The sequence below is a fragment of the Periplaneta americana genome, chromosome 15, assembly GCF_040183065.1.
Source record: "Periplaneta americana isolate PAMFEO1 chromosome 15, P.americana_PAMFEO1_priV1, whole genome shotgun sequence".
NCBI lineage: Eukaryota > Metazoa > Arthropoda > Insecta > Blattodea > Blattidae > Periplaneta > Periplaneta americana.
Window position 1 is genome coordinate 86,221,455 of NC_091131.1, and position 20,776 is coordinate 86,242,230.

Below are 20,776 nucleotides of genomic sequence, written 5' to 3' on the forward strand. Positions count from 1 at the left end.
TAAAGTATTATAATTAATTAATTCCATTTTAAAATATAAGTATACTGGTATTAAAATATGCTACAAAAATGATAAATTTGCTTTCGGAGGGAACAAGAGTAAGGTGGTCCGCGGAAATGTCCTGACTTAAAAAAATGGTCCCCACTTCAAAAAAGTTTGACAAACGCTGCTCTAGAGCAAAGTTAAAAAGTAAAGGTGATAGTGCATCTCCTTGCTTTAGTCCGCATCCGCAATGAATTGTAAAAGCATCTGACAGAAACTGACCTATACGAACTTTGCTGCACGTTTCACTGAGACACATTTTAATTAATCGAACTACCAAATTCAATAAGAATATTACATAAAACTTCTCTCTTAAACGAATCCTATGCCTTTTCGAAATCTATGATAACTGATGTACTGCCTTATACTACCATTTTTTCTCCAATATCTGTCGAATACAAAAAATCTGCTCAATAGTCGATCTGTTACGCCTAAAACCACAATGATGATCCCCAATAATTTCATCTACATATGGAGTTAATCTTCTCAAAAGAATATTGAAGAAAATTTTGTACGGCGTCAACAAAAGAATAATAATAATAATAATAATAATAATAATAATAATAATAATAATAATAATAATAATAATAATAATAATAATAATACAGTAGAGCATCGATTATCCGAATACCGAAGTTCCGCTAGCTGTTTGCTAGATTTGGCTGCAAAAAAATGAGTCTCAGCTCTGAAGTAAAAAAAAAAACTTCTTTTCTAAATTGAAATAAAAAAAATTAGTAGGTTATTCATTATTTGTTCTTCGTTCTTGCCCATGCAGTTTTCCACGCCCGGTCAAACTGTGTAAAAAGAACATCTTTGGCAGTCTTTAAAATGAAAAATTAAATTATGACTGCTAAACAACAGTTTGCTAACTCATTCGATAAAAACAACGTTCATAATAATCAGCATTGTTGGCAGACTTGTATTGTAGTCGCACTAAACTTTTATAAAAAAAATAAAAAAGGAAAGAAACGAAAATCGCTGTTACGTACTGCATTAGTAACATATTACAGGGTATAAAAACTATAAATTAAGCACCTAAAGGAGATAAATTGCATATGACATAGAAAAGTAACACAACTAAAAAAATATATATATAAATTTTGAGTTAACACTGTAAAATGCAGATTATGACGCACGACTGGAAAAAACGACTTATTTCTACTTCCAATATTAACCGATACAGAACACATCTGTTTGGCAGGATTTGCGCGTAGCGAGTATGGAAAAGTGTCATTTCTGAGTTCATTAGAGCAGTGGTTCCCAACCTTTTTTGACTGACGACACACTTTACTGAACGTCCACACTAATTTGTTTTTATTAATAATAATAGAATAATAACAACCAGTGCTTTTCTTCTGGAGAAAAAAGTGGTGGAACTCAGTGTAGAATATTTCATAGTGGACGGGGATATGATTACTGTTCACTGCACGGGAATTTTGTCGTTTTTAACCTCCTTTTCGTCCAACTAAGACTTACAAAGTCTAAGCGGAATTCGAAGAAAAATTATATTAAAAACATTGTTATTCACACATATTTCGGTTCCATGATGAAAAATGCAACAAAAATGTATTGTAGACATCCAGTGTTGTAGATAGGTCGATGTTAACACGCAATCTAAAGAAAAAAAAAAAAGAGAAACTTGAGTGGCATTAGACAAAATCAAAGGTATGTGTCAAAAATCCCAACATATCTATGCTGGATGTCCGATAAAAGATTTTTATTGTCGTATTTGAAAACTCATCTATTTAAATTAATGTAAGTCTGCACTTAGTGGGTTGCATAGAGTTTCTCTATACTTATGTGGCCTTATGGTTGACAGGCAAACACGTAAATCATCTTCAAGATGCACAGCAGTCTTTTCCTTTATTTATAGGATATTTCAGTATTTTCACGGTAGGAAATGCTGATTCACACAAGTATGACATTGAAAACGGCAGTTCTAAATGTATTTTTGGTTTATTCGGCACCATCGATTGATTTGACAAAACATTTACACATATAAGACACCCGGGATTTTGTTTATATTCATTTCCACGTGACGTAAAACCATATTGCAAGTACGAGTATTCATCACTATACACGCAACGCAGTAGGTTTTTGTGAACCCTGGAAGGAATATTTTCGCCCACTTTATTTGAATTAGCACTGCTGCCATGTAACCCAGAACTTGATTGAGATTGTCTTTTTGGAATTAAAAATTTGTCCACGATAAAATCTAAATAAAGCACTTTTGATAAAATAGTCGCACTATCACCCGCTCACACGTACATACTGTACAGTATATAAGCTTACTGGAACTGACCAATATATATGTTCTGACGATTCTACGGGTGTTCTTTCATTCGAATTATCGCCAGGCAGAAAAATTAAACTGAGCATTGTTGCAGGTGTTCACGTTTCATTGGTAATGTCTGTCTCAAAATAAAATGTATCATATCAAAGACTTCGTTGCAAATAAAAAAATGCGTTGTGAAGAGACTTTCTGGATGGCATAAAATTTACTTTTCAATTCCAAAATTTCGCGACACACCCCATGGGGCTGCGCGACACATCGGTTCGGAACCCCTGCATTAGAGAATGATGGTAATTTTTGTGTCGAATAAACTACAACTTTTAAATTGTGACGTGCTTTCCTGTGGAGGTGATTAAGTTTTTACATTATTAATAATCATAAGTACACTGTGTCTCAAAAGTCATGGCGGGGTTTCAGAGGATATTTTTTGAATGACTAAAGGTAGAAATATAATATTGGTGTCATATGGAAATAAAACTTTCAGAGTTTTTCGTCCTTAAGTTTGAGGCAGTGAGGAAACAAAAGAGGTAACAATCAAAGAAATGCAATAATTTTCATTGTTACAATTTCCCATATTCTTACATTATGTTCAGAAAAGTGGAAAGTGACCTCATCGCTGAACAGCACACAACCTAAAAACTGTTCGTCGTTGTTAATTTGATTAAGCATATCCACAGCAAACTCATGCCTGGATGAAGTGCACTTAACAATTGAAGTTTATAAGGAGTCAGATGGAGACGTTTCTTTAAAACTCTACGAAACGAACTGTTGTTTTCGGAAGTTCTAATTGTCGGGCATATTTACGAACTGATTTTTTTGGACTCTGAACAAATGCTCTTCGGATGACTTCTATCGTTTCATCATTTGTCGATGGTTTTCCAGTACGCTTTTCTCCAATAGGCTTCCAGACTCTTGTAATTGTCTACCCACGACGAATGTTATTCTCGTGTGGTGGTTCTTCGTTAAATACGCGACGAAATTCCAGAAATATATATCGATGTCTAGTTCAAAAGTGCGACAACTCAAAAAAACAAGTTTTGAGATATCTTGAGTTGAAAGTTTCAAATGAATCACTTAGAAAGGAACAGAGTTCTGGTTCACAACCACGACAATTAGAAATGAGTCAGTATTCAGGACGAGTTTATCACAATCTTCCACTTCATTATTAGGCCCTAATACATTTCGAAATGTACTAATAATGAATTAGTGAAGTCCATAGTTATAATTATATTATTTCTAAAGCAGTTTATTTAGTTTTTTTTTCTTTTTGGTTGTAAATATGACTTATCTCAATACTGAATCGGAAAGAGCTCCGAAAGGGGCTTTCAGTAGTACATTATCTACCAAAAAGTAATTGGGCACTGTTTTTTGCCCCTTTAGACCCTCGTGGTACCACCTCTTGTTGCTATAACAGCAGCCACCCCGTCAGGCATGTTCTTCACTAGTTTGTGTAGGACAACGAGTTAGTTTCTAACTCGTTGGTGTAGGATATCCCCTGGAATGCGTCGCCATTCCTCTTGCAATATGGCACTCAGTTGGACAATGGAAGTTGGCCGAATTTCCCGAAACTTCAATCGCCGGTCCAATTCGTCTCAAAGGTGCTCAATGGGATAGAGATCAGGACTCTGTGCAGGCCAGTCCAACCGGTGAACATTATTGTCTGCATACCATTGCATAGTAGCCGCCGAAACATGGCATCTAACACGTAAAATCCTGGGTGCCCAATTACTTTTTGGTAGATAGTGTATAAATAACTAAAAAATAGCAATTTTTGAGTTGTCGCACTTTTGAACTGGACGATCGATTATAGTGTTACTGGAAGGCCGGAGGGAAAAAGACCTCTGGGAGGCTGAGACGTAGATGAGAAGATAATATAAAAATGGATTTCAAGGAAATGGGATATGATGGTATAGACTGGATTAATCTTGCTCAGGATAGGGACCGATGGTGGGCTTATGTGAAGGCGGCAATGAATATCCGGGATCCATAAAAACCATTTTGTAAGTAAATAAGTAAGTTGAAAACATCAAAACAATGAATCTGAAGGAGTTTCAACATTGCCGAAGTCAGGCATTCAACGCGCTGTATCGTGTTTTATGTGGTCATCAATTTATTTAATACTAGCCGTACCCGTGCGCTCCGCTGCACCTGTTAGAAATAAATATAAAGTAATTACATAATTAAAATAGGACGTTTGATGCAGGGAACAACTTTTACAACAGCGCAAGATAATCTGCTTCGCTCATTACCCAATTTTTTTTGCATTGCATTTATTGCATATATATTTTACGTATTTTAACACGATTCAATTGAGCATAGTTAAAATTTGAATTATAAAATAATGGATTGCTAAGCTAATGTACTATTACTGCATACTAAATCAATACACTTTCGTTGTTCGTTAATTATCTGAGATTAAAATGAGTGTACATAAATATTATTTTAAGAAATACAGAAAACGAATGTGCAAAATAGCCTATCAGATTTTCTGTGCATAAGAAGCTATTTTAATCTTACCTGTCCTCGATTTACTCAGACGTTACTGTAATAACATTATAGCATTATGTCCATCTAGAGAAACTACACTTTCCAATGGTGAAATAATAATTAATTATACAAATCGGTTAATTTAGCTTCTGATATTACTTCATATAAACACAGAAACATTCTCTGTAGGCTATGTTTAATAGCTTTCGATTGTTGATGTCCAAGGCCCCTGTTTCGATTGTTGTTGTCCAAGGCCCCTTATAGACGTAGTCATTTGTTCTTAATTCATTACACCGTCTTAGATGGCGTTATTTTAATTTTAAAACTCATTTATCTCATTAAATATCAGTCCTATCAAAATTTTGTAAAGAATACAACTTATCGGAAATCATGTTTAAAGAAACTTTCGTTATGTAACATTTTTCACAAAAATCAATAATACGCGAGATATTTCGATTTATTTAATTCAGGCCCCCTTATAACACCCCTTTTAAATAAAGTATTTTGAATGCCATATAGCCTAAAATCTAAATTACAACGAACTTAATTTATATTCCAATTTTCATATAAATCGAGTCAGCCATTATCGCGTGGAAAGGTAACAAACATACAGACATACAAACAAAAATTAAAAAAATGCGATTTTCGGTTTCAGGGTGGTTAATTATATATGTTGGGGCCAATTATTTTTGGAAAATCGAAAATTACCAGAAAAATTTCGGCTACAGATTTATTATTAGTATAGATTAATTTAATTAATTATGGCGTAAAGTTTTAGTTTTTATTTATGGATCGAAGTTTCTTTAGCGAATATTAAGCCATTGCTATGAAGAGTTCCAAGATCACACTTCTTTCAAAAGAAAAAGTCAAAACGATAAGAACATAAATATATAAAATCTACCCTTTCTTCTTATCAGAGGTAGTCATTTTGCAATCTGTTGCCATATTACAGTCACAATTACTAATAGAGGTAGGCTATTATCAGAAGTGTATAAAAGGTAAAAATCAGAAATTAACGTATTTCAAGTAGATCTAATATATATATATATATATATATATATATATATATATATAGTATTTCTCTAATTATCTAAAAGCACCTTTACAAAATTAACATTTAACATTATTTTCGTTTAAAAAATATTTATTTGAAATCAATTTTATAATGTAAATGACTTTTTTTAATGATTGAAATTTGCTGTAATACATGTTAAAATTTGTCATGAAAATTGCACAAGACAAAATTCTGACACCCTCCCAAACAAATTATGTTGCTGCACCACTGAGAGAACGAGGCTGGTATTCGAAAGCGATAGACAAGGAATCTTATTTTCACTTAGAATGATCGCTTCCAGTTCCCTCAACTGGCTAGACACTCAAAATGATCTTAATACATTTCCTGCAATATTCATTTATGTTAGTCTACTGCACTTCTAAAAACATGTCTAATCAATTATTCAGAAATATTTACCACAAGTAGGTTACCAATTGTAGAGAGAAAGAATTAATTAAATTTAAGGGCCCATGATAATAATTAAAATATTTTCAAAATTGTTGTAAGGGTGAATTTGCCTTAGAATCTCTGATGGACTCCAGGCAAAAATTATCGGTAATTTTTCGCTGATGTCATAATTCAAATCTGTCATCAACTCACCATCTTCGTCTATTACCCTATCATCGGGATGAATACTCCCAAACATGTGCCCGACCTCAGAAATGGAATTCTTCACATAGCGAGAGCCCAGAATGGTATTAATTCGCCCTGTATATAGAAATAAGTTTTAGCAATGAACCAACCAATAATATAATTACCAGGGAAAGGATTTATATGTAAATACATATTTACTTATAAAGCTAATATAATTTATATTTTGCATTATCTTTATGTTTCACAATGTGTAGGGTTGAAAAATCCTACTTTTATTTTCCATATTTTTCCATATTTTAGAGTTTAGTACATATTTTCGTTAATTTCCATATATTTTCCATATTTCATATAAAACAGTCCATATTATATTAGGTTTAACAATAAAACAAAACAAAATTCCATTAACTTTTAAAAATACATTTCAACAATAGAGATTTAAACACATGTTCAGTAATCCCTTTAACATCAGAGTTATTTGAAAATTAGCAGTCCTATCAACAATGGGAAAGTAAGTTACAAAACTGTATTAATTTAATTTAAAATTTTTAACAGACTTCAGTTGTGCAGCTCAACAGTTAAATGCCAGTCAGAGTACACATAGGTTCAGTTTTGTAAATCATACTATAAAGACGGTAAATATGCCAAAAGTACGTCATTCAGCCAATTTAAAATCAAAACTAACAAGTTACATTTCAGAATTTAAAGAAGATGGTTTATCAACTGACAATAAAATATTATTTTGTAATTTGTGTCAGTGTGCAGTATCATCTACACAAAAGTTCCTGGTGCAACAACACATTACAACTAGTAAACATCAGGCCAACAAACAACTAAATTCCAAGCAGAGACAATTGTTTTTAACACAACCAACAACATCGAATGTAAGATCTGAGTTTAACATCGACCTGTGCCGTTCTCTCATCTCTGCTGATATTCCTCTCTACAAACTAAAGAATAAGGTCTTCAGGGAATTCCTTGAAAAATATACTCAACATACAATCCCGGATGAGTCAACACTTAGGAAGACGTATGCTCCATCCATCTACGATGAGACAATACAGAAGATAAGAGATGAAATTAAAGATAGTTCAATTTGGGTTTCCATTGATGAGACTCCCGACAAAGAAGGTAGACTTGTTGGTAATGTAGTTATCGGTTTGTTAAGTGAACAATATTCTGAACGAATTCTTTTACATTGTGATGTTCTAGAAAAGTGCAATAACAAAACTATAGTTAAACTGTTCAACGAAGCTATGGGTATCCTGTGGCCAAAGGGTATTATGTACGATAATGTGTTATTCTTTATTAGCGATGCTGCCCCTTATATGGTCAAAGCTGGACAAGCATTATCTGTTGTATATCCTAAATTGACTCATTTTACTTGTGTGGCGCATGCATTTCATCGTGTGGCAGAAGTGGTCAGAGACAATTTCCCTAAAGTAGATTTGTTGATTTCATCAGTGAAAAAAGTATTTCTCAAAGCTCCCAGTAGAGTTAACGTGTTGAAAGAAATGTACCCTGAAATTCCATTGCCACCAAAGCCAATTTTAACTAGATGGGGTACATGGCTAGAAGCAGTTGAATATTATGCCGAACATATAGACTCTATTAACAATGTTCTCCTTGCATTGGACTCTGAAGATGCAGTCTCAATTGATACTGCGAAAACAGTTACCTGTGACATAAGTGTGAAGAATGACTTAGCTCACATTCAGCATACATTTTCATGCATCATAAAAACGCTCAAAAGTCTCCAAAATAGGCACCTTTCACTATCTGAAAGTTTTGAAATTATAAATAGTACTGTGGAACAACTGAATCGTGGTAGAGGTAAAGTTGCAGATGCAGTAAGAGCTAAGGTGGACACTGTACTTTCAAAAAACCCTGGATATGAAGAACTACAAAAGGTTGTTGCTGTGATGAGTGGTGAATCAACAGTGAAGATTAACTTGGACTTATCCCCAGCAGACATTGTGAAATTGAATTATGTACCAGTTACTTCTTGTGACGTCGAACGCTCTTTTAGTCAGTATAAATCTATCCTCAGAGACAATAGAAGAAGATTCACTTTTCAGCACTTGAAAGAAATGTTTGTAACCTATTGTTATGGTAACAGAAAATAAAAATTGTGTTTTGTTGAAACTACATTGGAAGATAAGGTACGTCCATTATATTTTTTGTTTAGTTTGATTAAAATGTACCAATATTTAACGTACATAGTCATTTTTTTATAATTTTAAGTCCATATTTAATTCCATATTTTGGTAAAAATCCATATTTAATTCCATATTTTGGTAAAAATAACTACATATATATTTACATATTTCATATATTTTTAGTCCATATAAATCCGTTCCCTGATAATTACTCTACTGGGCAGTAATGCATCAGCAGTTGATGCGCAAAAAATGCTAACGCATGATGGACAGTTACGAAGCCTGTGTAAATTTTTACAAGCCTTACTTTAATTTGCAGTTGTAGCGCGGTAGCTAGTGGGAACGGCACAAGTTGCCCTTAACATACAGTAAGTTCTCGGCTACTTATTTAATATAAATTTAATTAGTGTTTCTAATATTTAAAAATATTTCAATACTGCAAAAATATTTTCAAATGAATTCCAGTACATCACAACGAAATGTGAAATCTTATTTTGGCGCGAAATTCCTTCAGTAGCAAATTTGTGATGTTGACTGTAGCTCCACCCATTGACAGAGGTGTTGCCTCAGTGGGCAGCTCCAGTTTACAACCTACCCTTCCTACTGGTCACCAATCGCAGCGGGTTCTTTAAACGAAGACCTGCAGCCAATAAACGGGAAGATACTAAGTAGACGTTAGACTTTAGGTTCATTAAGTCTACTGTTATTTTGCACAAAAGAGAATTCAGATATTTGCCGATTTACGCAATGACATGTCTAAATATACGAAAATAAACACTTATTTTTAGTGCCAGAGCTGGAAAGTAATACTTCAAAGTTCGAATTTTAATTTGTAAATGAATATCTTGTAATGGTTTAAGCGTAGCTCTTAGTTTAGCAACACTGAATCGCCATCTTGACAGTTGATCGGTCTCCGTCTCTGTCTTTCACTGTCTCTCTCTTACACATGGGCATCGTCCGGGTTTTGGGCGAGTCCATTTCAGTACCAGAGGTTGGGTGTTGTCGGGAAAGGGAAAGAGAGTTCTAGAATCATTGTAACATTGCGTTCGGATCTATGGTGTTCGGTTTCAGATAAACATTCATATGTTTAGAAAAGCTCGATAAATGTTCATATATACACAACTAGAAGGGTCCAGTACCTTTGAATATTATTGACCCATAGTTTGATTCGCATTCCCACTTCCACGTTTGGTATACTCTCGGATGTTCGCGTCGGTGGGAGGGGAGACGGCTAGTGACGTCAGAAGCCAGTGGTAGATAGAGCGAGTTCGCGGGGCCGAGAGAAGCAGAGTCGAAAGCGGCGCGGTAGACATCAGAAACACCTTGTCTCGTGCACGAAACGAATGAGAAGCAAGGAAGAGAGAAAAACAACAAGCGATGTGAAGGCCAAATGCGTTGAGTACGATTGCGTATAGTAAATTTGGCAGCTGTGTTTATGAGTTGCACTGTGCGATCTATATACATTTGTTTTAGCAAGATATTCATACAGCATTAACCACACTGTTTTAATACTACAGCGGAGTGCAAGTGATTTCTAGTGTTCGTAACATACTATGGAGTTGCCAATGGGAGATCGTGTTTATGCGGCAGAGAGAATCATGAAGAAAAGGGTGAGGCGGGTAAGTGAAATCGTATTCTACGCTTGACGGTAGCAAGTAGTATGCTGACGTGTGAACGCTTGTATATAGGTGTAACATGAATTGCTGTTACGCTAACACCACAAATCGAGTATGCAATAACATGTTGAACTTGACCTTGTTTTCAAATAGGTTCCCAGCACTGTGTATAATACAAGTAATGACATTAAAGAGGATAGAACATGTATGTGTGTTTAAAAACCAATGGGTGATACGAAAAATAATTATTATAAATTTATATTAGAAATGACAGTTGTGTCTTGTCCACTCTATAAGATATACGGGCGATATTAAATAAACATGAAATAATACTGCTTAACGTTCAAACTGTCAGATGTAGAATCTACTACAATAAAAGTGAATTTTCTTCAGATAATTATAATTTAGACGCAATCCCGATGCAGGCCTGTTGTTCCACATTCCCTACTCATTCATTATAAACTGTGGTAACTTCATTTAACTTATTGAATAGCCTATAATGATTAATTGTATTGAAATTTAGTCACTTAGCCTCTTCCATGAAATGGGTTTACACTGGAATGTGAGATTTAATTTACCTGAAATACCGGTAGCCTATGATAATAGCTAATTCAATTTAAAAGAACTACCAGTCACAATTTTATGAATGGTGAGACCACCACATGATACTTATATGTAGATGTTTACTGGACTGTATAAAATAAACTAATGGTATATTGGCGTTCCAGATGGAAAACGAGTCCTTTCCCTAGAAATAAAGAGGTCAGATTATCATGAATAATCATAAGATTATCGATGTAGGCTAAGTTCTGTGCCAGAAAACCGTTGTATGGGTATGTAAGAGAGGTGACACGGGTGCGACTGTTTTTATGCGTCGAAATGGCATGTGTAGGATGAATTTTGTTTTCTTTTCAGTTTTGTTAGAGCTTCATTACTTACCCATTCTTTCGCCAAAACCGTTCTCCAAAAATATGCTCGCGAATCCATTGTTTACATTATTTATCACAACTGTATGTCACAGTTATCTTAACATCCATTCAATATAAACAGACGTTGCTATGTGTACACAATACACCAGTACTGTACAACAATATCTATGGCATAAATCAATGTCAATTCGGAATATAGAAAACTGACGCCTGAAAGGTAAGCAGAAATGCTTACAAAGGCTCTTCTTAAAAGTAAAGTAATTAATTTTTAAATTAACAAATTAAAAAAAATGTATATGTCATTCAAAGGGAATGAGATTATGGTACAGTAACATGGTACAGGACGATTGCAACAGAGTAAACTCCGAGGAAATTCAACTTCAAACGTAAACTAATATAAATATGGGAAAGCGGTACACCTTCATATTTAACTGCATACAATTATTGCATACCTACATACTAAAATTAATCTATGTACGATATTGTAAGATGAAGTACATTTTTAGTACGGTATATTTATATTTAAATCGTAAAATTGTTTAAAAATTAATGCCCTGTTTGTACAATAAAGATAGATTTCCGTAGAGTGATTCATGTGACAGGCTTTTTTTTATATTTTTATAGTTACGATATCATTCTTTAATGAAGATAATTTCTGGTGAAGGAACGAAATTTCTCATTCTGAAAGTGATTTTCCCTGGGACAGGTTACAAAAAAAAAAACACAATTGCATGGAAAGATTTATTGAAACAGATACAGCAATTGTTGCGCTATTTGTCAACATATCCCCCACTGGAATTGAGACATTTGTCATACCATGGGATCAATTTTTGTGTCCCTGTGTCGTAGAAGTCTGCCGCCTAGGATCGGAACCAGTGTGTGACAGCCGTCTGCATCTCTCTGTCGATCCCATATGACAAATGTCTCAATTCCGGTGGGGAATATGTTGAAAAATAACTCTACAAGTGCTTTGTCCATTTAAATTAATTATTTCAATGAAATTGTGTTTTCTTTCTGGTAACGGCCCCTGGCGAACTTATTTTTTTACGGCTCTCATAATTGCAGTCGAGTGGCCAAAATTTGTATAAGCAGTTCTTTTGGCATTATTAACATGGTGGAAGAAAAAAAAAACTTTTTTTATCTGCCCCCATCAAAATGTTTGCTTGTAAGTTGCTTGCTTCTTGGCAGGTGGCATCAATAAGGGAAACTCAGTTTCATTCACCTCCAAGGACCAAGATACAACATGTATAGCTAACAAGTACCTACCAAAAATACAAACTTACCAGTAAATTCCCATTGTATAGAGAATTCACAGCAGCATTGCTATCATTATAGTTTTAGTTCTTAAATCTGAATGCAAATATTTTTGCATTCCACCCACTTCACTAGTACAACTGCCACTCAACCAAGTTCCTTTCTATTTATAAAATAATTGCGACCTTGTTATTAGTATGTTATTGTTATTACTCGTCGATGGAGCAAAGTATCCCATGGCATATACATACATACATACATACAGCTTGATTAAGGAATTTTGGCTCCTGCAAAAAGTAGATAGACTAAAAGCGAATTACTCATCACTGTTGGTGTACTGAGTCACACAGGTCAGACCGCGCGGTCATAACAAACACCTAACACTTATCATGTCGCGGTACACCCCGTCTTTAAAACACGATATTCTTCCACACGTCCCGTTACTAATTACTACGTCTGTTGACTAAACAATGTCATTATGACTTGCCATGAATATCCCTCAGCTACGAGCATAGATATTATTTTCATTCTTCCTCTTCCCCTCCTATGCACATTAATGTGATTAAATTTCTTTCTTATGACGCAACATTCGGCTCGCTCACTAGCTAAATAACCAAGGACGGGGGCCAATAACGTTGAATCGAGCTATACATACATACATACATGGGTTCTGCCCAAGGGCAGGTCTTTCACTGCAAATCCAGCATTATCCAATCTTCCCTATTTTCTGCCTTCCTCTTAGTCTCCGCATATGATCCACTTATTTTAATGTCTATCATTTGATATCTTCTTCTGCCCCGTTCACCATTCCTTCCAGTGCATCTTTAAGTAGGCAGTTTCTCCTCAGCCAGTGACCTAACCAATTCCTTTTTATCTTTGTGATCAGTTACAGCATCATTTTTTCTTCACCCACTCTTTCCAACACAGCTTCAGTTCTTATTCTGTCTGTCCATTTCACACACTCCATTCTTCTTCATATCCATATTTCAAATGCTTCTATTCGTTTCTCTTCACTTTGTCATAATGTCCATGTTTCTGCTACATACAATGCCACACTCCACACAAAGCACTTCACTAGTCTCTTCCTTAGTTCTTTTTTCAGTGGTTCGCAGAAGATGCTCCTTTTTCTATTAAAAGCTTCCTCTGCCATTGCTATCCTCTTTTTGACTTCTTGGCTACAGCTCATGTTACTACTTATACTGTAGTACATCCCAAGTATTTGAAGTTGTCCACTTGGTCTACTGCCTCATTTAGAATTGGCAAGTTTATCTTATTTTTCTTCCGACAACCATGGTCTTCGTCTTGTTTGCATTTATCTTCATCCCATGCAGTTTTTCTTACGAAGGATAACTGCAGTAGCTTCCCGTTGTTTTCCGCACACCATTCTCTCTTTCGCATCTTAAAAGATCCCAGGGGGGCCAGCGTGAAGGTGAAGAGAGTGGATATGACTAATTGAGCCCTCTGGACTTCACCGAAATTCACCGCAAGGGTTAAATATCAGTTCTATCAGGGATTTTTGAGCCAATCAGAGACTGGGAAATCCTAATTAGCCTTTGCCCCCCTTGTTTATACTATGAAGTTTAATACAGTCCCGATTATCCGGACTTCGATTATCCGATCTTCCATGTTATCTGGATTACTTTTTTTTTTGTTACAATAGTAGTGTATACATACATTCCTACCTATATACAGTATCCTACTGAACAATAACAACGTTTTTAGAAGTCAGTTACATACTGTACTGTATTATGAATAAAAACTTATTATGTACATGTAAACAACGTCTTTCTAATTACTGGGTTCGACCTTAGTCCCCTTTAAGATTACAGGATCAAAAACCATATAGTGCTCTCACACTCCATATTATCCGGATTGCTCTCGACCCGTATAATCCGGATAATCGAGACTACTGCAGCTATAAAGTAATCCTTGAGAGTAATTTTGAAAGAGTTTAACTAGGAACATGCGCTTAAAAGTAACAACTGGAGCAGCAACACCAGAAATACTCACATTGACACTGCATTGCAGTTTTAAATTTTGGTTTTGAATTTGAATTTTGGTTTTCAATTTTAATTGAACATTTTTCAAAGAAGCTGTGTGTTTATTTGTCTTCTGAACATCGTTTCTTTTTAGCAAAGTGCTCATTTAAATTTTAGAAGGTGACATTTCTGACCTGTGATTGACAGTAACCACAAATTTCCATTCTTCGTTCGTTCTACAATGCTCTGTAAAATTATAATTTATACTATGTGACGAATAGAGGCGGTACTTTGAGTTCTCTGCATGTAATTAACAGGTCCAACAAATTTTTGTGTTATATTTCTTGCACAGATGGAAATGTTACATTTAAACAAAGTGCATCATGTATTGCAGTGATTGTCAACAGCGGCAATGTTATTCCCAGCAACCTAATCTGTGTATTCAGTTTTTTCTTTAAATTGAAGACTGGGCATAAAGAGGCTGTAAGTGCCAAAGACAAAAACTCTGGAAAACAGTGCTTTCTTGTGCAAATTCTAAGTAAAATTACAATAGGACTTTACCCTCTTTTCTTAAGTACTGGAATGAGCAAGGGGCAGTAGATTCTTTTTTAGATATTGGTACTTACAGCATTTTTGTTTTAGTCTTCAATTATATTCTAACATGTCCAATATGTAAAACTTTCTCCCTCTTTGTTCTTCATCTGTGAAAAGACTGCCTTAACTTTTATTCTTGTTACAGGGACGAGTGGAATATTTTGTTAAGTGGAAAGGCTGGAGTCAGAAGTAAGTATATTTGTCGAGTTGGCTTCAAATAAATCTTGTTAATATTTTTAGTCAGTCATGTATAAAGACAGTATTTATCATAAAATTCTTCTCACAATAAAATTGTGCTGCAAATGGAAAATTTGTTCAAAATACAGTGAGGAGCATTTATCATGATCGGGCGATAAACAGTGCTAGTCCCAGCCTAGCTATGACATTGTTCACATATTTTTATGAAATTGTTATTCACTGTCACAAAGATTCTCATTTTTCCATCCATGACTTGATTCAGACGCCACAGCACTGATAAATCTGGATTTTTCTTCAACACACTAACCCACTAAGTCGTGTAATAAACATAACCGACAGTATCAAAATGTCACAATTTGAGAGGCTGTGAAACAGTTGTTTATAATTCAAAATGTTGATTGTTGATAACAACATATACATACATAACAAAGATGTGATTTAATGTGTCTGTGTGTGTGCGTCCACACCTCGAACTAGTGCCTAGCTGCTCTTAAGCCAGATAACAGGCCACTATCTTGGATCGTAATAAATGCTCTTCTCTATATTTGCCAAACCTAAGGAGAGGTATAGCCGAAATACAGTTGTTGTTAAACCTTAATAATAACAAACTTTTTTTCGGTGATGATGATGATGATGACAATGATGAATTATCTCCTTAATACCCAAATTTTTTAAGTTGTGTTCATAATTGTCATATTGTATTTTTGATCCAGGGAAAATACTCGTCTTTTACAAAAATATTCACCCCTGCTACTTCATAGCAACACCATATTCTATTTTTGTAAGAGACTAGTATTTTCCCTGGACCAAAATTGCAATATGGGTTGCTACAAAGTGGCGGTGATGTGTTGAACAATTAATCACAATTGTTATCGACGAAACAGTTGCAATGATAGATCATTTAAACAAATATATATTTCAATTTGTAACGGTCATTAAAGATCCATTAATGCTGAAGTATTTGCTTTGCAGTACTTAAATCAAGTAGCAGTATTATTTCTTGGTGAAGTTTGTAATTTGAAAGAAAGAGTGTGAGAGGGTGTAAATCCCACTACTCATTTAATACATTTTCTAAATACACAATAGGACAATTCTAAGAAAATTTTATCTGGCCATCAATTCTTTATATTCCCAATTAAGATTTTATACAGGTTGAGTCAGGACCTCGGCGACAATCTCTGAGAAGAGATAGATCTCGCAGTGAGGATAATTTTTTGTGAAACTATGTTCTCTGACGCATCATTAGGAGTTACGCATCATTGAAAAGAAAATCAGGTTTTAATAACAATTACAATTAATTTATTTCTTCAAGTACCCTTATGGATTAGTTATAGAAGATATTTAAAGTGTCTACTCTGAATCTGATTAGACATTCATTACACCATTGTGACAGTAATTGTCAGACTGTTGAACATTTTAGGTTTGTGTCGAATTTGATCAAAACCAGCAACTTAGTTGCATAGTCAGTTCCTCTCTGGTGTCAACTGGGATGGCATACATGACACTCTTTACATGTGCCGAAAGAAAAAAAAACATCTAAGGACATTAAGTCGGGTGATCGTGCTGGCCACATAACAGGTTCCACTCTCGTATCTATTGCTCTTCATATGTGTTATTCAGATGTGCTCGTACAACCAGGCTGAAGTGTGGCAGGGTGCCATCATGCTTCAACCAACATGTCCCTGTGCATTACGAGGGGCACATCCTCCATGAGCAGTGGAAGCATGTTCCAAAGGACCTCAAGGTAAGTTGCTCCATTCAAATGGGGCAGCAAAATGACAGGTCCCAGCAGATGATCACCAACAATAATTCCAACCCAGATGTTTATGGTAAATTTTTGCTGGTGACAGACCTGAAATGTTCAACAAATTCTGACAACAGTCGCTGCTACAATGATGTAATGAATATAATCAGGTTCAGGATAGACACTTTGAACAACTTATGTAACTTGTCCATAAGGATACTTGGAAGAAATAAATGAACAATTAATTACATAATTGTAAATGCCATTAAATCCTGTCTTTTCTTTGATGGTGCATAGCTTCTAAACAAAGTATAGAAAAACACGGGTTGTTTCACGAAAAATGATCCTCATTGCGAAATCTATTACTGCTCAGAGTTCGACACAGAGGTCCTAACTTACTTTGTATCACCTCAAAGCAGTAATTTGATGTATTATATTATATAAAATTTTATTTTTTTAAGTTACAAAACAACATTCTGGTGGAATAGTACAGGGCTTCAATCTCGAGCACCTCCAGTCTCTTGAAAACTGAAAACGGGGAAGAACATCCACGTTTCCTGGTACTCGGGCAATAGGACTGATGCTGTACTTACCACACAATATATACATGGTACTCGGGCATCCAGGTGTATTTATCGCAAACCAGGCTATCTAAGGTCAAGATAGACTTCAAAATATGAAGTGGAACAACACTTGTTAATAGTGAATACATTTGCCAAGCATAAATCGTATCATGACTGTTCATTTAAATTTTTGAGTATTTCCTGGTGTAAATGTCCAAAGGAATCAGTTTTATTGCAAGGAGACTTTATAAGTTTTGCTCCACTAGTTCAAAATCGGACAAAAGCAGACAGGAGAAGGACTATTTTAACAGAAGGAAAATTGGACGAAATTGGGACAGCATTAGAAAGAAGTCCAAGAAAATCTCTTGATCGTCTACTAGCACAGTGTGCAGTTTCATGTGGATCTGCATAAATACAGTACAAAATTACTGCACTTGCGACCATATAAGATTTCAGCTGTTCAAAGATTAACTAAGGTAATGTTAGAAATCAGTTTTGGAATTGTCTATACATGACGGAATTGTGACTCCAGAACTGACATTTGTTACTGATGAAGTGTATATAAATTCCCAAAGCAATCGTTATTTAAGTTCAGAAGTACCTCATCAGTTAATATTACACAACATTTGTTGTAATTTAAGATATGATTAATAAGCACTGTAATAGCATTTAATTATACTCTGTCTCGTAGTTTAATCATAAGATTGAAGATAATCTCTCTGCTTCCATATTTCATAGTGAAAGTTAGTCCTTGGTTATTTAACAACCCCGTATCAAGGTCATTGGGATTGGTGATAGTGAGATGGTATTTGGCGAGATGAGGTAGAGAATTCACCGTAGATTACCTGACATTTGCCTTATGGTTGGGGAAAACCTCGGAAAGAACCCAACCAGGTAATCAGCCCTAGTGGGAATGGAACCCAAGCCCGAGTGCAACTCTGGATTGACAGGCAAGCGCCTCAGCCATTTGAGCTACAACGGTGGCTGGGACCCTGAAGGACTAGCAGCAGACTAGCAAATGGCCTGTTCATGTTGGAAATGCTCGAGATTGAAAATTCTGTATAATGCCATACATATTGTATAAATTAAATATAATGCTGTATATAGGACACTAAATATATAAATATTCCTTGGAAAAAGAGTCTGCCTCTAATTTTATTCAACAATTACACTTCTTTCGAACTATTTATATATGCATCACTTCACATGACGTAGAAATATTTCAACTGATATAGTAATCCATTTCTTACATCTCTCACACTGAGGAAGGTGGTAAAGGTAGTAGCAATTAATAAGAAAAGAACTATTAGATGAAACATGCAGTTTTTTTGATGTTATGTCTTACAAGAAAGAAATTTGTGAAGAAATAAGAACAGAAAGTAAAGGTAGTTGAATGGAAACTGCTATTCAAGAAACCCAGACTGTTCTGCAAAAAGTAGATGCAGAAAGTTGTGACACTTTTGAAATTGATGAATATGTTGATTTTGAGTTAAATTCTTTATTGTTCTTGATGTTAAATGTATATTTTAATTCACATAAAGTATATGCCTATCCAATATAACATTTATTAATAAAAGAGAAATTCCAGGCATAGCACATGGGAGCCAGAGGAAAATATACTGGACGTACGCCTCATCGATATCTTCGAACAGGGACAACGTGGAGATCCACCACAACCCAGGAGAGGGCCTGGTAGAAAGAAGGACACTTCACGCTATCATGTATGTTCTGTCTTTATATTTGATCAGAAATACAAACACTTCTCATTAACACACTGTTAGAACATTATAACATTTCAGTCATTAAAATCATTAGACATTATTTGTTATTTGGTTCTCCAATTGCTGCCAATTAAATAACATGAATAGCGAAGTTAAAAGAACAACTCTATGTATAACATATATAATTCAGAAATGAAAATAAAATTTCCTAATTAATGACCAATTATGTTCTTTCTTAGAAATAGGAAATCACATGAAATAAAGTCTCTTAAACGATATAATATACTCTTTCCATTTACGATATTTAATTAATTACAAGTCACATTATTGTATTAAAGTGTGCTTATAAAATTATTTTTAAATTTACACTGATGTTCGGTTTGATTTGATTTAATAAATATAAAATATCGCATTTAAAATTAAACTATTTAAATTATTTGACATATGGTATCTTACATTAATTAGGCATATATACTTTGAATTGTATCATATATATTGAAACAAATTTGTATTTTGAATTGAGATAAAAAAAATTGAACCAGGTCTTTTCAATTGTTTAAAAGCAGAATTCTGGTCATTTCAGAAGTTATGTCAAGTGCTTATGTACTTTAAGATGAAATTACTTTTTATAATTTTGTTATGTATATTAACTGAAGAAAGTTGTTAAATGTAAATCCAAACACTACTGTTTTCTCAAAGAACTGTGAGCATTAAACATTCTCCATTCATTTGCAAACAAATGGTCGTTTACAACCATACTTACAAATTTTCCATAATATGTTAAATTTTGTACCCCACAAATATCTAAAAATATACATTTTTAATAATAGAATTCAGAATTTAAGTGAACAGAATACGTTTCGAAATTTTACTCTCGCCCTTCAGTAATGACAGTCAACATATTTGGAGCTACAGCAGGACTTGTATTAAAAGGCCACTAATAACTTATGAAAAATTGGTTTTTAGGGGAGATTTTTTTATACAAATAATAAGTTAAACTATTGTATGTAAATATGAAATAAAAGAACTTGGAATGTATTATTAATTGAAGAGTGCGATCCCAAAATGCATTCAGTCCATTTTTATGAAAGGACTGGGCTAGTGTTTTTATCCACTGGTGTACAGCCTGAGCGAGTTTTCAAGTGACATGCCCAATAACAGAAATTTTTAGACGAGGATTGGCGTTGTTTTGGAAGAAAAGAAGCTTAAAACATAATGATAGAGGTCTAAAAAAAATCATACAGTAAAATCCTTTGCAACAGACACCTAATTAACCGGCAATATGGCACTTTTGCTTGAGCCAAAAATATGTTTAAATCTGTCACATTGCCACAGTTCGCACGAACCATATTCAGTGAATATTCGAAGCTTAAATTGGTGTATTATTTGTGTTGTGTTTTAATAAAGAAAATCCACACAGTTTTTATATTATTTAGCTATGATCGAGTGACTGAGAAATAAGCTCCGCATGGCTGCAGTTTCAACAGTTGATATCATAAAATACGAATAGGTATTTCTTTTTTTAATATTATTCAGTTATCTGACGAAATTC

At 34.5% G+C, this 20,776-nt stretch overlaps 1 protein-coding gene across 5 annotated transcripts in view; it reads left to right on the plus strand.

The window, feature by feature from the left end:
* The first annotated feature begins 9,634 nt into the window (after positions 1-9,634).
* Positions 9,635-20,776, plus strand: part of Pc (chromodomain protein polycomb) — a 30,869-nt gene continuing 19,727 nt past the window's right edge. The window contains exons 1-4 of one of the 5 annotated variants that reach the window (XM_069847800.1): positions 9,635-10,245; positions 15,144-15,187; positions 16,817-16,940; positions 19,092-19,224. In XM_069847800.1, coding sequence (XP_069703901.1) covers positions 16,873-16,940; positions 19,092-19,224 — 201 coding nt within the window. In that variant the 5' untranslated portion in view covers positions 9,635-10,245; positions 15,144-15,187; positions 16,817-16,872. The remainder of the gene's footprint in view (positions 10,246-15,143; positions 15,188-16,816; positions 16,941-19,091; positions 19,225-20,776) is intronic. The other 4 variants (XM_069847802.1, XM_069847799.1, XM_069847798.1 and 1 more) reach the window with 4 other exon arrangements.